The sequence below is a fragment of the Danio aesculapii genome, chromosome 23 (genome assembly GCF_903798145.1).
Source record: "Danio aesculapii chromosome 23, fDanAes4.1, whole genome shotgun sequence".
Lineage (NCBI taxonomy): Eukaryota > Metazoa > Chordata > Actinopteri > Cypriniformes > Danionidae > Danio > Danio aesculapii.
The window spans coordinates 870,564-891,400 of NC_079457.1; the positions used below are offsets into that span (position 1 = coordinate 870,564).

General features: G+C 38.4%; 1 protein-coding gene across 1 annotated transcript in view; it reads right to left on the reverse strand.

The window, feature by feature from the left end:
* Positions 1 to 6,152: 6,152 nt before the first annotated feature.
* The window catches only part of LOC130217671 (serine/threonine-protein kinase DCLK2-like), a 36,047-nt gene continuing 21,362 nt past the window's right edge, over positions 6,153 to 20,837 (reverse strand). Inside the window, exons 5-16 of the mRNA XM_056449829.1 lie at positions 20,471 to 20,547; positions 18,577 to 18,652; positions 18,013 to 18,115; positions 16,178 to 16,235; positions 15,871 to 15,990; positions 14,500 to 14,646; positions 11,253 to 11,386; positions 10,802 to 10,976; positions 10,643 to 10,723; positions 10,378 to 10,464; positions 8,648 to 8,663; positions 6,153 to 8,509 (exon numbers count right to left, since the gene is read on the reverse strand). Coding sequence (XP_056305804.1) covers positions 8,493 to 8,509; positions 8,648 to 8,663; positions 10,378 to 10,464; positions 10,643 to 10,723; positions 10,802 to 10,976; positions 11,253 to 11,386; positions 14,500 to 14,646; positions 15,871 to 15,990; positions 16,178 to 16,235; positions 18,013 to 18,115; positions 18,577 to 18,652; positions 20,471 to 20,547 — 1,091 coding nt within the window. The 3' untranslated portion in view covers positions 6,153 to 8,492. The remainder of the gene's footprint in view (positions 8,510 to 8,647; positions 8,664 to 10,377; positions 10,465 to 10,642; positions 10,724 to 10,801; positions 10,977 to 11,252; positions 11,387 to 14,499; positions 14,647 to 15,870; positions 15,991 to 16,177; positions 16,236 to 18,012; positions 18,116 to 18,576; positions 18,653 to 20,470; positions 20,548 to 20,837) is intronic.

Consider the following 20,837-nt stretch of genomic DNA (forward strand, 5'->3'; position numbering starts at 1 on the left):
TCCATATATTTTACAGTCTATGTTTCCAACCGTCAAATTAAGCTAAGTCTGACATTTGTCACATTTTGTTGACCAAAACTATGTATTTACACATGACGTTTCGCTGTCAAACACATTTTTTCCACATTAAAAGGAGTTTTGTCATAACCATCAATGACAGCGAGCTGCCAAGTTTATATTACGATGTCGCAGCAGAACATGACTACAGTCACCTCAGGTTCTGATTATGTGCTTTATTCAGTGTTAAATGATACTAATGTGAGCAGTGTTGGGCAAGCTACTTGAAAAATGTAGTGAGGTAAGCTATTAGCTACTCAAAATGTAACTTGCTTAACTACACTAAAAGCTACCCCCTGGGAAATGTAGCAAGCTAAGCTAAAAGCTACATCTAAACTATTTTTACAATTTTCATTTTTAAATCGAAGCAACTTAAGTCCAAGTCAATCATATCTGTGATCAATAAAATTGTCAATGATTCATATGAGGCATAACTGTTCAGTTAGTTATTTACGGCGAACAATATGATGTACTAAACAGAAACGCATTATAGTAAATAACAGCTAAAAGAAAAAATCCAATAAATCCACACATTTAAAATACTATAGTTATTTGTATAAATATTTTGGAATAAGCATTTTATATATATATATTTACTAAAGTGTTTTTATTTTTTGAGCACATCATCAGAAATTAAGTTATTGCATCTTAACATGTACTTCTCGAAGTACGGTCACGAGGAATCCTGCTTCATAAATAGCTCCTGTCCCTCAGTCATTTTTCCACCAAGCAAGTTTCAATTGGCGACGTTGCCATCCAGAGGTGGCAGTAAAAGGGGTCACACAGCAGAAGCGCTGCTCGGCGACGCACCGTGTAGCGCCATGCAATTTAGAATTCTAAACATAGGTTTCTATCAGGGTACACACACTGGCGCCGCAAGTCGGCGGCTGTCGGCAGCGCCCAGCCACGACTCAGGACACTGTTCATATTTCTGCCGCGTCACAGAGTGCCATCTGATTAGTTTAATGTTAAATAGCATGCGAATGTGCGCGTCTGGTGTGTAATACTTTCAACTGTCATGTTAGCGATGCGCTGAGTGGCGCATCCGGTGTGTGACGCCCTTAACGCACCAAAAACTTTGTTGTCGAACACCGTAAAACAGGAAGAAAAAGAAATCGTCTTTCTCGCCATCATATGGATTTACTTTTATAGGCTAGACACCCGACTTACAGCTCCGTGAATGTCGGTGCCGTCACTTATTGATCCGCGATAGATAAATGTAGCTTGTGTGGACGCTACTGCGCTACTTGACTATTAAAATAGCTTCGCTACTGAAAAGTTATTTGATTTAGAAAGTAGTGAAGCTACCGCCATGCTACTGAGAAATGTAGTTAATGCCCAACACTGAATGTGAGTTTAAACGTGACATTTATTGTCATAAAGCAACAGCAGTTTACCTCAGATCTTTCAAATAAACTTATCCCATAAATTGTTGCATATAATAACAAAATATAACAACTAAAAAAATAATATTTTTGTTGACCAAAAATGTGGATTTACACGTGACGTCCACATTGATGACAGCGATGCGCAAAGGCAAAAGATGACAATTACCTCAGGTGTTGATCATATTCTTCATTCATTGTTAAATGCTAATAATGTGAGTTTGAATGCCATCTTATGTGCCGTGAAGCAGCAGCAGTTTACCTCAGATCTTTCTAATAAAATTAATAAACATTAATTTTTGTCATGAATCTCATAAATTATCATGGATATGACCGTGTTTCATCTGTAGCATAAAGGTAATTTAACATTCACAACTTCACCCATGTTTCATATTTCTCGTGTATTTACACGAGACAGCGACACAAGCTATTTTTTCACATTAAAATAAAGTTTTTGTCAACGACAAAGCATCGACAATAAAGTTTCTATTTATGGTTTCTGTTGCGATCTCGCAGCAGAACAACAGAATACCATTTTATCTGACATTAATTATTGTGAAGCAGTAGCAGTTTACCTCAGATCTTTCAAATAAAAATGTGTAAATCCACATATTTAGTTAACAAAATGTGACATAAACATTGGTAGAGTTGTGAATGTGTGGTCCGTCTTACCTGACAGTTGGAATACTATCGTTTCCACGAGATCGGAATTTCGAGCAAGTGCCACGTGACACAAACATGTAAGGCATTCATAATCGCCTCAATGCTTTATTCCGTGTTAAATGCTACTAATGTGAGTTTGAATACCATTTTACTTGATATTTATTGCCATAAAGAGTAGCAGTTTACCTGCTTTAATATAGATTAATAAACTTTTCTCTTATTTGCGTCACGTGGCACTCACTCAAGACCGGATCGCTTTCCAACTGTCAAATTTCGTCATACAAAGGTAAATCTGACCACACATTCACAACTCCACCAATGCCAGTTTATTATTTTGTTGACTAAAAATGTGTATTTACATGTGACGCGATGCCAGATTGGGTATCTTTCCACCTTAAAATGCATAATTGACTAAATGCTTTATTCAGTTTTAAATGCTACTAATGTGAGTTGAATACCATTTTACGTGACATTTATTGCCATAAAGAGCAGCAGTTTACCTCAGATCTTTAATATAAAAATGAATAAACTTTAAATCCGATAAATGTTTGCGTCACATGCGTCACATCCCTCAAGACAAGATCGCATTCCAACTATTAAATTTCGCGTACAAAGGTAAACCTGACCACACATTCACAACTTCACCAATGCCAGTTTGTTTGACACATTTTGTTCACCAAAAATGTGTATTTACACGTGACACACAACGCTGTTTAAATATATTTCCACATTAATGCATAGCTCACCTCAGTGCTTTACTCACATGGCAACCATCAAATTTCGACGTACAAACGTAACATTCACAACGTCACCAATGTTTGTCACATTTTACTGACCAAAAAAGTGGATTTACATGTGATGCGACGCAGTGACACTTGATAAAAAGGCATCCTTTCCTCATTAAAAGGAATTTTGTCCTAACCATCAAGGATAGCGACGTACAAAATTTATATTTATGATTTCTATTGTGATATCATGGCAGATTGACCATGACAACAGTCCCCTCAGGTGCTGATTATATTCTTTATTTGGTGTTAAATGATGCGAATGTGAGTTTGAATACCATTTCACGTGGCATTTATTGCCATAAAAAGCAGTTTACCTCAGATCCTTAAAATTATAATTAATAAATTTCAAATCCGTTTGCGTCATGTGACACTTGCCGTTCTCGGGGATTATAATGGGTATAACCAAATTTTTAACAGTCAAATTTCAGCGTACAAAAGTAAACCTGACCACACATTCACAACTCCACCAATCCCAGTTTATTTGACACATTTTGTTGACCAAAAATTTGGATTTACATGTGACGCGATGCTGTCGACACTTGATAAAAAGCATTGAGTTTTGTCCTAACCATCCAGGATAGCGACATGCGAAGTTTCTATTTACAATTTCTATTGCGATATCACGGCAGATTGATAGCAGTCACCTCATGTAAAATAAAAATGAATAAACTTTGAATCCGTTTGCGTCATGTGACACTTGCCTATGTCAGGGCTTATAGTGGGTGTAACCGCATTTTTAATCGCTAAATTTCACCATACAAATATAATATGACCACACATTCACAACTTCACCAATGTCTTGCTTTATTTCTCACATTCTGTTGACCAAAAATGTGGATTCACACTTTAAATCGTGATGAATTCATTTCGGTCGCGTTTACACTCAATAAAAACACTCGGACTCGCGACATCTTCATCAGCTACTCATGATGTATTGTTGCAATACAAAACAAAACATGAAATAAATCCATAGTTAGAATCATTAATAGGAGCTTTTGGCCCCAAATGTACAAAAGTTACTACCATTAATACCACAAGAGACCGTTTAGATCAAATAAAACCAACAATTCTTCTAAAAAAGGAGGCATATTCATGGAGAGATAAACACACACACACACACACACACGTCCTCATTCGCTGAAGGCTTAAGTTTTGGTGTAAAGCAAAGTTATAACACTACATCATCAGGCTCTAACACACATTTGGTCACACAAATCAGACGTAAAGAAACATCCAGCAACACAATTCAATTCTCGCTTCAGTCTCGAAGGCTTTTTCTTTCAGCTACAAACACTCAAATGTCTGAAATGAGTCTAATGATGCATCTGATCAGACACAAACATCAACATGTATGTACAGAGAAAAGACAGTGCAGGAAAGTCGAGGTCGCTGGTTTAGTTGAAGCCCTGCGTACAAACCAGACCAGAAAACAAGAAAATACACATCGAGATTCTGAAATCGACAGAAGATATTGTGTATTTGCACTTAAATAATCTGTTATTGAGAAGCTGGAAACATTCATATAACCATATCTGCCCCATCTCATTTATCACAATATTTGACATAATTTAGAAAAAATGGGACATTCTTAAATGACTAACAATTGCCAAACAACCCATTTTTGTTTGTTTGTTTGTTTACAGTTTTCAGTCTAATACAGTGCATCTGGAAAGTATTGATAGCGCATCACTTTTTCCACATTTGTTTATGTTACAGGCTTATTCCAAAATGGATTAAATGTATTTCCTCAACATTCTACACACTATCCCCCATAATGACAATGTAAAGAAAGAGTTTTTGAAATTGTTGCAAATTTATTAAAAATAAAAGCTGATAAATCAGATGTACATCAGTATTGACAGCCTTTGGCGTGAAGCTCTAAACTGAGCTCAGGTACATTCTGTTTCCACTGATCATTCTTGAGATGTTTCAGCAGCTTCATTAAAGTTCACCTGTGGTCAATTCAGTTGATTGGACATGATCTGAAAAGGCATACACCTGTCTATATAAGGGCCCAGGGTTGACAGTGCATGTCAAAGCACAAACCAAGCATGAAGACAAAGGAACTGTTTGTAGACCTCCGAGACAGGATTGTCTGGAGGCACAAGGTTGGGGAAGGTTACAGAAACATTTCTGCTGCTCTGAAAGTTCCAATGAGCACAGCGGCCTCCATCATCCGTAAGTGGAAGATGTTTAACCACCAGGACTCTTCCTAGAGCTGGCCGGCCATCTAAGCTGAGTGATCGGGGGAGAAGGGCCTTAGTCAGGGAGGAGATCAATAACCCGATGGTCACTCTGTCTGAGCTCCAGCGTTCTTCTGTGGAGAGAGGAGAACCTTACAGAAGGACAACCATCTGTGCAGCAATCCACCAATCAGGCCTGTATGGTAGAGCGGCCAGACTGAAGACACAGAAACTAAACTCTCTGCTCTGATGAGACTCAAATTGAACTCTTTGGAGTGAACGCCAGGTGTTACGTTTGGAGAAAAGCAGGCAGCGCTCATCACCAGGCTAATAGCATCTCTACAGTGAAGCATGGTGGTGGCAGCATCATGCTGTGGGGATGTTTTTCAGCAGCATGAACTGGAAGACTAGTCAGGATAGAGGGAAAGATGAATGCAGCGATGTACAGAGACATCCTGAATGAAGACCTGCTTCAGAGTGCTCTTGACCTCAGACTGGGGCGACGCTTCATCTTCCAGCAGGACAATGACCCAAAGCACACCGCCAAAGTATTAATGGAGTGGCTTCACAACAACTCGGTGAATGTCTTTGAGTGGCCCAGCCAGAGCCCAGACCCAAATCCTATTGAACGCCTCTGGAGAGATCTGAAAATGGCTGTACACCGTCACTTCCCATCCAACCTGATAGAGCTTGAGAGGTTCTGCAAAGAGGAATGGGCAACAGTTCCCAAAGACAGGTGTGTGGAGATTGTGGCATCATATTCAAGAAGACTGGAGGCTGTAATCGCTGCCAAAGGTGCATCAACAAAGTCTTGAGCAAAAGCTGTGAATACTGATGTACATGTGATTATACAGGGTTTTTATTTTTAATAAATTTACAGCAAATTCAAAAACTCTTTTTTCACATTGTCCTTATGGGGGATTGTGTGTAGAATGTTGAGGAAATCAATGAATTTAATCCATTTTGGAATAAGGCAATACTATCCAGATGCACTGTAAATAGAAATGTAAATCAGATCAAAACGTTCAAAATCTAAAATCAGATTGTGCACACTTGTTCAAAACAAACATCCAGCTCCAGTAAGATTTCTGCAGTAGTGCTGTTTTGTTTCAGTTTTTTGTCTAAAAGGATATTCTTTCTACTTTACATTTTTAATACAATTTTCAGAATCTCAGTAATACTAAAATATGAGGACTGCAAGTAATACTGATGTGGTTGACTTGGCAAAATTGTAGAGCCGCGGCGATAAATGGCTGCATTACAATTAATGGATCCTTTCTTAGAATTTCAGAATTTACATTACAATTCTCTCTGGAATGGATGCTGAGTTTAGTTGTAACAGCAGATGGCGCTCTAGGCTAGTTTTTAAATCGTATGTGGCTCTCAAGCCTAGTGTTTAACAACAGATGGCACTGTACCTTGGATATATACACTAGATATCGCATACGGACCCTGAGCATGCGTCAATAGTGTCGCCACATTTGTACCGGGCTCCCAGGACAAAAGTCGTTCAACCGCACTAGTCAAGACAGTGTGACAATGTGAAGATGCTGGACTTTAGTGCTGTGTACGAGTGTAGTAACAAGCAAACAAAGAAAACAAAGCACAAAAGCCAAACATTTCATAGGTAAGATTTCGTTTTTTTATATTTTTGTATGTTACGAACTTTTGTGCTCAACAAGTAACGCTATTGATGATAATACAGTCACTTACTGCACTGACCATAAGGCAAAGTAGCAACAACTTGCACTAAATACTCGCTTATGCTAGTTTTGTTAAATAAAATAACATTACAACAAGACGCTGTAGTGCCAGAAACTGGTATTATTGTCGGCTATGTGAACGAGTCGTTCATAACAGAGATTCATACACAAACGAATCGCTCCCTCTATTAGAATGAGAAGTGAAAGCAGGAGAGGGGGTGTGTTGATAATACATTTCCATACACACAAACACACACTCTTGTCTGCAATGCCTGTGCGGTCACTTGCCTATCGATGTGGAAAAGTGATGTAAAATGATCATTTTCATAATTTAATCAAATATTTATATACTGACCACCGGGAAAACTCCCGATCACAGATATATACATATATGTGTGTATATCTATGGCTCCAGATGGCCAGTTCTCCAATGCACCTTGGTCCCACATTCATTTCCTGTATTAAAATGGTGGCTCTATTGACGCATTCTTTCCAATCGGCAACAACAGGGTAGACGAAATCTAATGTAAATATCTATGGCTCTGTAGACTAGCATTTAACAGCAGATAGCGGTGTAGGCTAGTGTTTTACAGCAGATGGCGCTGTTGTATAGTTTTGAACAGCTTACTCATCTTCAGCGCTTCACATGTTCGCAGCTGTAGCTCCCTGTCACCTGAAGGCAGAAAGCATTGCCTGAATGATTGACAGCTGATATGAACCAATCCATTCGCGTTCTCTTCTAGCACAGCGTTCTGCAGCAAGTTGACATGTCAACTGTTTTAAACCATTCCTGAGCGCTGCGTTTGGCGTTTTGATGCTTAATGCGTGAATGCCTCCTAAGTCCATGTATGCGGTGAACATTTTGCTGTGAAAACAGTTCGCACGGCAACAATTTATGCACTCGCACAAATGCTAGCGCATATGTGAGCAAACCGGTCGCAATTTCGAGCCCTGTTTAAGCACAGGTGTCAAAGCCAGTTCCTGGAGGGCTGCAGCTCTGCACAGTTTAGTTCCAACCCTACTTCAGCACACTTACCTGTAGGTTTCAAACAAGCCCAACACACTCAATTAGTTTGATCAGGTGTGTTTAATTAGGGTTGGAACTAACCTGTGCAGAGCTGCGGCCCTTCAGGAACTGAGTTTGACACCTGTGAAGTAGTGTTTGTGTAAAGCTGCGGTCATGCTAGACTTTTCTCCCCATAGACTTCCATGCAAATGTTCGTGCAACAAGTTTCGCAGTTTGCTGCAAAGTTCAAGCTTGGTGAACTCTGACCTGTGAAATCACATCACCTGACTGCGTGAGACCAATCGAGAATCAAAACATGTCCTCTCTGGACAGAAATTTAAATCATAGACCAATCGCTCGCTTTTTAAATGTCTAATCATCTTGTTTAATCCCGTCCCTTTTCGCAACACCGTACGACAGAATTTCATGAGGTTAAACTCTAGTGTGACCGCAGCTTAAGGAATTGAGGGAAAGCAGAGCTCAGCTGTTGATCTAAAGCGTACAGCGCCGTCTGGTGTTAAAAACTAAGCTCTGAATTTATTTAAAAGAGAGGATCATGATGCATTTGGAAAATCTGTGAATGGATGGAGAACGTTGACAGATACGGAGAGATGCAGGTCTGGTCTGGTCTGCTCTGTGTTGTTGGTGAGGTTTGTGGTGGTCTTCAGGGTTTCTGTTCTTCTGCGCCTCCGGAGAGATTCATCAAATTACTGCCAGCTTTGATCTACACACAAACACAGGAGGACATAACCACTTCAGCTGTTAACCCATTCACATGTTCACATCGATATTCAATTATTAATTAATATCATGCTTTCAAATCTGTATTTAAAATATCTATAGCATAATCATGTGACCTTACCATGGAGATGATCCACCTGTAACAGAGAAAACAACACACTATCAGAGAGAGTGTGTGAATGTGTGAGTTAGGGTGTGTATATGAGTGTGTTTGTATGTGTGTGTTTGCATTTGTGTAAGTGTGTATGAGAGTGAGTGTTTGTTAGTGTTGAACGATATATGAAATTTTCAGATCGCCATATCATTGCCCTGTAAGATCGCACACATATACGATACATGATACTATCACATGGGGGCATTGGAATCTAACCATTTCTAAACATTTAATAACCTTTTGGCTGATTTCTTTTACTTATTTAATAATCTACTTAATTTGCATTACGTTTTATCTTGGAAAATAATTCAATCCAATGCAAATCACTGCGCTCCTACAGCTAAAAAGGTGCTGAGACAGAAAAGATTTCTAACAAGACTCGATGCAACAGTGCGGCGCAGGACAGGATTTGACGGTGACTTGCAGTTATTCGCGGGACTGCCCTAAAATGGATATAATATAAATGGATAAAGGCCAATTATTTTTAAAATGCTTCTCTTGGATTTTAAATCTCTAAACGGCCTGGCACCTTCTTATCTGTCAGACATGTTGATTGAGCATCAGCCTGGTCGGTCTCTTCGGTCATCTAACCAGAGACTGTTATGCATCTCTAAGTTGAGGCTGAAATGCAGAGGTGACCGTGCCTTCGCTGGTCCTAGGTTGTTGAATGCTCTTCCCCTCTGTATCAGATCTGTTTCATCCCGTCTGGTTTTCAAATCTAGGTTGAAACATTCCCTCTTTGATTTAGCATTTTATCAGTGAAAACGGTCTGTTTTAGCTATAATTTTATATATTTATTTGTTTTTATCTGTTTTGATTTGTACTGTGCAGCACATTGGTCAACCTCTGGTTATGTTAAATAGTGCTATAGAAATAAAATTGGTATTAATGGGATACAGAGGACTCACCGGCTGCGCGTGACTATTTCCAGCAAATGAACAAACGAACAATAATAACGAAGTGTGGTCAAACAACTGAGTTATATCCAAACACACGTCCTGTTCTGATGCCCCATATGGTCTAAAACCTGACAGGTGGACAAATCTAAACTTGTTTTTAATAAACCAAATGTAAATATGCATATAATAAATAATACTAATAATAACATATAAAAGCAAGTTGTCGAGAATAAACTGAATAAAGCTATGGTCTTTATATTTATAGAAAAAATAATCATTTAACTTTAATTCTTTTTCATCTGTAAAGATATTTGTGTGTTGCTGTACATCCTGTGTGTATTCAGCAATGTGTATGCGAGTCACAGACCATTAACCAGACCATTGCGGTTCCTCAAAATAGCAACGTTCCAACAATGCGCCTTAACACACCTCTTTTCCAGACCAGAACACCCAGTGGCGGAACACAGTGGCGGAAAACTAGGGTTGCGTTGGTCTGAAAGCAACACATCGTGGAAACACGTCTTGCACTTTATTGCGCCGCGTGTATGATAGGGCCCATAGTGTTTGTTTGTTTGTGTCCAAGTGTGTGTATATGTGTGTGTTTCTGTGTGATTGTGTGTTTGTGAGTGTGAAAGTGTGTGTATCTGTATGCATTGTCTGTGTGAGTCTGTGAGTGAGTGTGTTTGTGTGAGAGTATATGTGCCTGAGTGTTTGTGTGAGTGTGTGTGTGTCTGAGCGTTTGTGTGTGTCTCAGTGTTTGTGTGAGTGTGTGTTTGTGTGTGTCTGAGTGTGTGTTACCTCAGCATCTGCTCCTGTGTTGTTGTGTGTGTGTTCAACACTGTCTTCCATTTCACACACCATATTAGTATCCATCGCAGTCTCGTCCTGCTCACACACACAAGCAGAGGAGTTAGCATTTATTACTGTTTGTTCAGGTTCAGCATTGAGTGTGTGTGTGTGTGTGTCTGTTTGTGGGTGTGAGCATGTTATGTGTTATATGTGTGTGTGTTTGTGTGTGTGTGCATCTGTTTGTGAGTGTGTGCACATCTGTGTGTGTGTTCACCTTGACCCAGCAGTGTTCCAGCACCTCGTCAGCTGTGTATCGATCTCCAACATCCACCTGCAGCATCTTCCCGATTAAATCCTGCAAACACACATTTAGCCCCAGTCAGCTGTCGTTCTAATGTCAGCAGATAAACCTCTTCCTCAGCGTTCAGCAAACCTTAGCCGAGTCGCTGATGTTGTCCCAGTATGGGGAGGGGAAGTCCAGTTTTCCCAGTAAGATCTGCTCAAACAGCTCCTCCTGCTGGTTCTTCTCGCTGCGGAATGGAGGAAACCCACACAGCAGGATATACGTGATCACCCCCGCCGCCCAGATGTCCACCTTCAGCCCGTACCTAAAAACACACACACACACACACTTACATTCACTGAACTACACACTTTATACTGTATTTTGTATTCTCCAGTGTTGAATGCTTGATTCTGATTGGCTGATGAGCATTCTAAGGCGTTCCCTTATTGTGTCAGATAAAACATCACATGAGGGGAAAACATTGTCAGAGGGGAAAAACATCCTGTGAGTAAACTGGAGCAAGTGACGTACCCCGCATAACAGCATCATATTGATCATTTAGATGATCATTAATTAAGTTATCACAGCCAGTTTTTACCCAGACTCGGCGATAATCTCTGGAGCGACGTAAGTTGGCGTCCCGCAGACGGTGTACAGTGGACCCTCCACTACTGTAGCCAGACCAAAATCCCCCAATTTTAAAGACTTGGTGCCGTCTGGATACTCGCACACCTATACACACACACACACACACACACAGATGTTTATATACCGTACATGTGAACAGAGCTGGTTAGAAATACATTAAATGTAATCAGGATTATGCCATCAGTATTTTTAAAAATACTTGTAATCCATCTAAAAGTAACTGTAATCTGATTCCATATTATTTGTACAATGACACTAAATTTAATTGTCTCACCTAATTTTGATCTTTTTTAACGTCTATACTGTTTAACGAAGAGATTTTTAACACATTTCTGAACATGCTAGTTTTATTAACTCCTTTCTAACTGATTTCTTTTCTCTTTGCCATGATGACAGTAAATAATATTAGACTAGATATTCTTCAAGACACTAGTATTCAGCTTAAAGTGACATTTAAAGGCTTAATTAGGGTAAAGTTAGGGTAATTAGGCAAGATATTGTATAACGATGGTTTGTTCTGGAGACAATCGAAAAAATATAGCTTAAAGGGGCTAATAATATTGACCTTAAAATGGCTTTAAAACAATTAAAAACTGCTTTTATTTCTGCCGAAATAAAACAAATCAGACTTTCTCCAGAAGAAACAATATTATCAGACATACTATGAAAATTTCCTTGCTCTGTTTAACATCATTTGGGAAATATTTAAATATTTAATAATTCTGACTTCAACTGTATATATAAAAAAAAATATATATATATATATATATATATGTATAGTGTTTCCTCTAGGATTTTTTCCAGCTGTGGCGGCAGGCCTTTTGCAACTACCTATGGTGTTATTTCATTGACAAATGTCATGAGCGCAGTATTACAAGATTCGAGCATGTCAATCTCTGTGCTCGAGCGCGATTTCCTCTGTTCGTGCACAAAACTTCTTGCATGCCCTCAAATATACGCTGCTCAGGTGAAGATTTCCTTGTGCGCTCTCAAATAAACGCTGCTGAAATGAGATTTAGCGCGTTTATGTAGTGAGTATGTCTCCAACATTTATTAGATTGGCTAGGAATATTTATGTCTCCAATAGACCTACAGAGCGGCATTAATGCGTCCTGAAGTAAAGTCAAACGGCTATAAACTCCAGCAAGAGAAAGTCATTGTTTGTTGTATGGAGAGCCATAGACCATTATCTATGAAGTAGAATTATGTTCATCCTTACTGAAAGCTATATGTCGTGTTTGCTAGCATCACGGACCTGTCAGTCAGTTAGCAGGTCACCTTAAAGGGTTAAACAAATAAGGTACAGCACTACTATGATTACAGAAATGTTCACTCTGTTATAATTCACTTAACCTTTTAATACATTTTGGTCTGATTATAACTTGCTATTAAAAAAAACAACAACTGAATGTTTTTAATGAGAAGCTGTAATGTAGCTGTGGCGGAATAAATGTAGCTGAAACCTTGTGCATATGTATGTGTATATAAATATACAAATATATATATATAATTCATGTTTTCAATAATGAATTTGTAATGTTGCTGCTTTTTTAATGTACTTAATTTATGTGAATGTTGTAAAATCATGCTTTAGTGTTATTTAGTGTTACTATCAGCAAACACTAACAGCGAGGTATGTTAGTGTGAGTATAATGAAGTACTAACTGTCCATTATTGCACTTTAATAAGAAGATTTTTTTTCATTATCCTGCTTTAATGTGCGTCACATCAAATAAGGTTTAGGACAAAAGTAATCTAAATGGAATCTAAATGCCATGAAATTAATCCAAAAGTATATATATATATATATATAATGCCATGAAATTAATCCAAAAGTAGTCAGATTACATTGCCATAAAAGTAATTAAAATGTAATCTGAAAATGGTCAGAATACATTGCCATTAAAGTAATCTGAATGTAATCCAAAAGCAGTCAGATTGCATTGACAAAATAGTAATCAAAATGCAATCCACACTTAGTCAGATTGCATTGCCATAAATTATTCTAAACGTAATACACAACTAGTCATATTGCATTGATAAAAAAGTAATCTAACTGTAATCCAAATGTAGTCAGATTACATTACCATAAAAGTAATTAATATAATCTGAAAATGGTCAGATTGCATTGCTATAAAAGTAATCAAAATGTAATCCAAATATAGTCAGATTGCATTGCAATAAAAGTAATATAATGTAATCCAAATGTAGTCAAATTACACTTAAATTACTTATATGGCATTGCAATCTGACTACATTTGAATTACATTCAGATTACTTTTATTGCAATGCAATCTGACTATATTTGGATTACATTTTGATTACTTTTATGGCAATTTAATCTGACTACTTTTGGATTACACTTAGATTACTTATATGGCATTGCAATCCAAAAGTAGTCAGATTAAATTGCCATAAAATGAATCTAAATGTAATCCACAACTAGTCATATATCCTTGATTAAAAAGTCATCTAAATGTAATCCAAAAGTAGTCAGATTACATTGCCATAAATGTAATTAAAATGTAATCTGAAAATGATCAGATTGCATTGCCATGAAAGTAATCTAAATGTAATCCAAATGCAGTCAGGTTACATTGCCATTAAAGTAATTTAAATGTAATCCAAATGTAATCAGATTGCATTGCCATTAAAGTAATCTAAATGTAATCCAAATGCCGTCAGGTTACATTGCCATTAAAGTAATTTAAATTTAATCCAAATGTGATCAGGTTGCATTGCCATAAAAGTAATATAATTTAATCCACATTTAGTCATATTGCATTGATTTAAAAGTAATCTAAATGTAATCAGATTGCAATGCCACAAAAGTAATTAAAATGTAATCTGAAAATGATCAGATTGCATTGCCATAAAAGTAATCTACATGTAATCCAAAAGTAGTCAGATTACATTGCAAAGAAGATAATCTATATGTAATCCAAACGCTGTCAGATTGCATTGCCATTAAAGTAATCTGAATGTAATCCACAATTAGTCAGATTGCATTGCCATAAAAGTAGTCTAAAAGTAATCTAAATATGGTCAGACTGCATGCCATAAAAGTAATCTAAGTATAATCCAAATGTAGTCACACTACATTGTCATAGAAGTAATCTATAACTAAATACAATTCGTAATGCAATCATCGACATGAGAATTAATTTGTGTGTGTGTATATGTGTGTGTTTGTGTACCAGCAGGTTCTCAGGTTTAATATCTCTGTGTACGATGTTCATTCTGTGCAGGTATCGCAGCGCTCCAGTCAGGTTGAACAGCATGGCACTGGCGTCTCGCTCTGTGTATTTGGTGGAGCAAGTAATGGCATCAAACAGGTCACCACCCTGCACAAACACACACACTTTAACATACTACACATACAAAGACAACACCGACATTACAGAGATGCAACTACAAGACCCTTGCAACTATTCTCTTCACATTTAGACATGTTTTGTGGATTAACTGTCATTGTGATGTGGAGTGTGTAAACAATGGTATTTGGAAATATTATTGAGTAATATTATTGAATAATTACTTTCTAATTGCATTATTAAAATACGGGTCGCTGAATTATTGACTCAATTGATTCGTTTAAATGAGACGATTCATTTAGAAATGTAGCAAGCCATTTTATTAAAGGATAATTTAATACAGCTGATTCATTTAGAAATGAAGCAGATTATTGTCATTGTAAAAGGACAGCTGAATCACTGAATCAAATGATTCATTCAAAACAGCCGATTCGTTTAGAAACGTAGCAAGCAGCTTTATTAAAGAATCATTTAATCATCGACTCAAATGATTCATTCAAAACAGCTGAATCATTTAGAAATTATGTAGCCAATTTTCAATGTAAAAGGGTAGCTGAATCATTGACTCAAATGATTCATTCAAAACAGCTGAATCATTTAGGAATGAAGCAAGCGATTATCATTGTAAAAGGGATGCTGAATCATTTATTCAAATTATTCATTCAAAAAAGACAATTCATTTAAAAAAAGCAAGCAACTTAATAAAAATATAGAATCATTGACTCGAGTGATTCATTCAAAACAGCTGATTCATTTAGAAATGAAGTGATTATGATTGTAAAAGCTTTGCTAAATCGCTGACTCAAATGATTCATTTAAAATAGCTGATGCATTTAGAAATTAAGCACATGATTGTCCTAGTTAAAGATTTGCTGAGTCATTGACTCAAATGATTAATTTAAAACAGCTGATTCATTTAGAAATGAAGTTATTGTGATTGTAAAAGCTTTGCTAAATCACTGACTCATTCAGAAATCATTCAGAAATGAAGCAAGTGATTATCTTAATTAAAGATTCACTGAATCATATCCTCAAATGATTCATTCAGAAATGAAGCAAGTGATTATCTTAATTAAAGAGTCACTTAATCATATCCTCAAATGATTCATTCAGAAATGAAGCAAGTGATTATCTTAATTAAAGATTCACTGAATCATATCCTCAAATGATTCATTCAGGGGCAGATTAGTGTTGTATGCTTGTGCAGGTGTTTATATAGTCGTCATTATTAGTGTTTAATGTACGCTGACTGACCTTGACCAACTCCATGACCAAATACAGCTCAGTGGGCGTGTCCAGCTCCTCTATTAGCATAATGATGCTGGGGTGGCGAACTCTGCGCAGTATCGACACCTCATTGGCTATCAGATGCTCCTGTCAAGACCAATCAAACAGTGAGAGTCTCATTCAGCCAATCAGTGCTTTTAATTCAGCGTCAGTAAGATGGAAAATAGACTATTGACCAAATTTAGAGAAAAGTGTATGTATTTAATAATATATTTTAATAAATATAGATTTAATAATCACTCATGATTCAGACAAAAGGATGAAAACCACGTACCTTTCCACTGCACTTGGCTTTATCTATGATCTTCAGTGCGTACTCCTGTCCTGTAGACCTGACACACACACACACACACACACACACACACACACACGACCAGATATAGAACAGCCACAATGACACTGTAGTAGATCGAAAGAGTGTGTGTGTGGTGTGTTTGTGTATGTTTAAATGATGTGTGTGTGTTGTGAGGTGTGTGTGTGTGTTTGTGAGTATTTCTGCTGTAAATGTATGTGTTGTGTAAGTGTATGTTGGGTGTGTGTGTGTGTTTTGTGCAGGTGCGTGTGTGTGTGTTGTGTTAGTGGAGTATGTGTAAATGTGTTTTTGTGGGTATATACAGTATGTGAGTGTGTGTGGTGTGTTTCATGTGAGTGTCTGTGTTGTGTTAGTGGAGTGTGTGTGTGTGTGTTTATGTCTGGTCTAAGTGTGTGTGTGTGTGTGTGTGTGTGTGTGGTGTGTTTGTGTATGTTTAGATGATGACTGTGTGTTATGTGTTGTGAGGTGGTGTGTGTTATGAGGTGTGTGCATGTGTGTTGTGTAAGTGTTGTGTGTATTTTGTGCGAGAGCGTATGTGTGTTGTGTTAGTGGGTTATGTGTGAGTGGTGTGTTTGTGTATGTTTAAATGATGAGTGCGTGTTATATGTTGAGCGTGTTTGTTGTGAGGTGTGTGTGGGTGAGTATTTCTGCTGTAAATGTATATGTGTGTGTGTGTGTGTGTGTGTTGTGTAAGTGTATGTTGCGTTAGTGTGTGTTTTCGTAAGTGCATGTGTGCGTTGTTATAGGTGTGTGTGTGTGAATGTGCTTTTGTGTGTATATATGTGTCTGTTTGTGTTGGGTGTGTGTGAGTGAGAGTGTGTGTGTGGTGTGTTTGAGGTTTGTGTGTGTGTCTGGTCTAAGTGTGTGTGGAGTGTTTGTGTATGTTTAAATGATGAGTGTGTGTTATATGTTGTGAGGTGGTGTGTGTTGTGAGTGTGTGTGTGTGTGTGTGTGGGGGGGGTGAGTATTTCTGCTGTAAATGTATGTGTGTGTGTGTGTGTTGTGTAAGTGTGTGTTTTTGTGAGTGCATGTGTGTGTTGTTATAGTGGTGTGTGTGTGTGCTGTGTTTGAGGTGTGTGAGAGTGGTGTGTGTGTTATATGTTGTGAGGTGGTGTAAGTTGTGAGTGTGTGTGTGTGGGTGAGTATTCCTGCTGTAAATGTATGTGTGCGTGTGTGTTGTGTAAGTGTGTGTTGTGTTAGTGTGTGGTTTTGTGAGTGCATGTGTGTGATGTTATAGTGGTGTGTGTGTGTGTTTTGTGTATATATGTGTTTGTGTTGGGTGTGTGTGAGTGGTGTGTTTGAGGTGTGTGTGTTGCGTGTGAGTGTTTGAGGTGTGTTAGTGGAGTGTGTGTGTGAATGTGTTTGTGTGTGTGTATATATATATGTGTGTGTGTTTGTTGTGTTAGTGTGTGGTTTTGTGAGTGCATGTGTGTGTTGTTATAGTGGTGTGTGTGTGGTTTGTGTGTATGTGTGTGTCTGTTTGTGTTGGGTGAGTGAGAGTGTGTGTGTGTGTTTGAGGTGTGTGTGTTGCGTGTGAGTGTTTGTGTTGTGTTAGTGGAGTGTGTGTGTGAATGTGTTTGTGTGTGTATATATATATATATATATATGTGTGTGTGTGTGTGTTTTGTGTATGTGTTTGAGTCTGATCTAAGTGAATGTGGTGTGTTTGTGTATATTTAAATGATGAGCGTGTGTACATGGTGAGTGTGTGTGTGTGTGTGTGTGTGTGTGTGCGTGTGTGTGTGTGTGTGTGTGTGTTGTGTGTGTGTGTGTGTGTGTGTGTGTGTGTGTCATACCTCTCCACACACTCTCTGACTACAGCGAAGTTTCCGTCTCCGATGACTTTTCCCACTTTGTATTTGCCGGTGATGACAGACGACTGAACCTCATTACCATTCACTGCAGAGCATCAAACAACAGCCAATCAGAACACTCGACTGCACAGCAAAACAAATGAAGTATGGCTAATTGGCCGTAGTGTATGAGTGTGTATGTGTGTGTGAATATGTGTATGGGGGTTTCCCAGTACTGGGTTGCGGCTGTAAGGGCATCCACTGTGTAAAACATATGCTGGAATAGTTGGCGGTTCATTCCGCTGTGGCGATCCCTGATTAATAAAGGGACTAAGCTGAAGGAAGATGAATGAATGAATGATAATAATAGTATCCCTGTGGCCAGCACTAGGTGGCGCCAAACAACACTAAAAGAAAACAGGGAGTAGGAGGTGCAGCGTGCATGTGTGTGTGTGTGTGTGTGTGTGTGTGTGTGTGTGTGTGTGTGTGCGCGTGCGTGCGTGCGTGCGTGCGTGCGTGCGTGCGTGCGTGCGTGTGTGTGTGTGTGCGTGTGTGTGTGTGTTTTACCCTCTGGACTGAGCTCTTCTTCATCGTTTTGGTCTCTGGAGGGAGCCGCAGACGGAGACTCCTTATGAACAGACGTCTGATGGGGAGAGATTATTTGATCATTTATAAAAACTCTTCCATTGGCTCAAACCAGAAATGATCCAGACACCTTCAACATTTCTCACAGGCCGGGTCCCAATTCACATACTTACACTACAGCCTAAAAAGATGTACTTTTACTGTGAAGGAAAAGTATGTGCTTTTGAGTGTGTATCAGAAGATTTGGGACAATCTCTCATTAACAGACAGTTAATAACAGGTACAGTTGGTCAGAATTATTAGCCCCCCTGGTTATTTTTCCCCAATTTCTGTTTAACGGAGAGCAGATTTCTTCAACACATTTCTAATAGTGTTAATAACTCATCTCTAATAACTGATTTATTTTCTCTTTGTCATGATGACAGTAAATAATATTAGACTAGATATTCTTCAAGACACTAGTATTCAGCTTAAAGTGACATTTAAAGGCTTCACTGGGGTAATCAGGGTAAAGTTAGGGTAATTATGTTATCCATAAATTTATTAAAGGACTCTGATTGGCTGTCATTGTTTTGTTGTTTACTAGCTGTAAAAAACAGAGTGTTTTTCCCTCAATATTAAGTAGTCTACACACAGCTCAGTCCTGCATCCTCTCCTTAAGTTTAGACTTCGCTAGTTTGATATACAAAACAAACTCCTGAGGACACGTCAGGTGAATCTTCAAAGGGAACAGTGTGCTGTATAACCTCATTCACATCATCCTGACCACGCGTTTTTACTTTCTTAACAATAAAATGAAGACATGATATGAGGAACTGCCTATTCTCATTTTGATATTAACTTAACAGACAGCAGAAATGTTGAGGCGTCGTGTAGCTGCATGTTTATATGAGCGTCATCTTCACTGTGTGCATATTTATAACAAAACAGAGCCTCTAACATCACTGCCTCCTTTCATTTTGCATGAAACACACCCTCTCTTCTGCTGAATATCAGTTTTAATAATCAATAATGGACATTATAAAAGTATAACGTACAGTAAGTTTATACAATATAGGAAATAAAGGTGAATGATCAGTCAAATGTGCAGAATCAGTGTACACGGTTACATTAATTAATCTATTAACTTATCTCTGCGCTCAGCCAAATCATGTTACCTGAGAACAAGTAATAATTCAGAAGACCAAAGTCTGGGAATATGCTGTTAGATATAGACAAGAAGAGGAATTAAATATCACGTTTAACAAATACAGTGCGATTAGATCCAGCGGGAGATCTTTGATGAACAGTCCGACGAGCACAGCGCTCATATGGGTAGATATGCTGCTGTGCATGCCAGAGAGTGTGTGTGTGTGTGTGGGGTCACGTGCATGTGCGTTTTCAGCAGTGTAATGTAGACGGAGAGTTGTTCAGAAACGCTGGGTGAAATGCTAGTGTGGACATGGGTCATTTTCATTCTGAAACGTCTTTTTAAAACTAAAATGTGTTAGTGTCAACGCGGCCCTGAGACAACAAACAGAAATGGTGAGCAGGAGGAGTCTGTTAGGCTGTAATAACTCTCCTCAAACCCTTTACCCCGTCTTTCGGAATGAAACGTCTACTTTACTACAGCCAATCAGCTCGCAGTAGAAAAAACAAGCCCCGCCCACTGTTTCCTCATTTAATATTCTGTTTCTCTAGGAACTGCATCATAATATGACACATAAAATGGCCGCAGCTTGCGGTTCATGTGGATTCATTCATTTAAAAATACATTTAGATAACCTATGCATGCGACACAGGCTAATTTAATCTCACCTCTCTGTGATACAGATATGGCATATATTATTATCGCGATCATTTTTTAATATATTGCGCGACTGTATTTCCGACTCACCTTGCGCTGCGTGACGGGGCTGCAGGGAGACTTTGAAGAGATCAGCGGAGGAGATTCACTCCTTGGAGCCTCGTGAGCTGGAAAACACGACAGAAACTTTATTACAAGAACAGTTACGCTTTATTGTTAACATTTTATTTTACAGCTTCACTAGAGTTCCCCTACTGAAGAAAACAGCTCAAACCAGCCTAAGCTGGTTGGCTGGTTTTAGCTGGTGGACGAGCCTGGTTTTAGAGGGGTTTCGGCCACTTCCATGCTGGTTTCCAGCCATTTCCAGCCTGGTCTTAGCTGGTCAGGCTGGAAAATGACCAGCTAAAACCAACTTGACCAGCATGATTTAAGTTGGACATTGCTGGTTTTGGCTGGG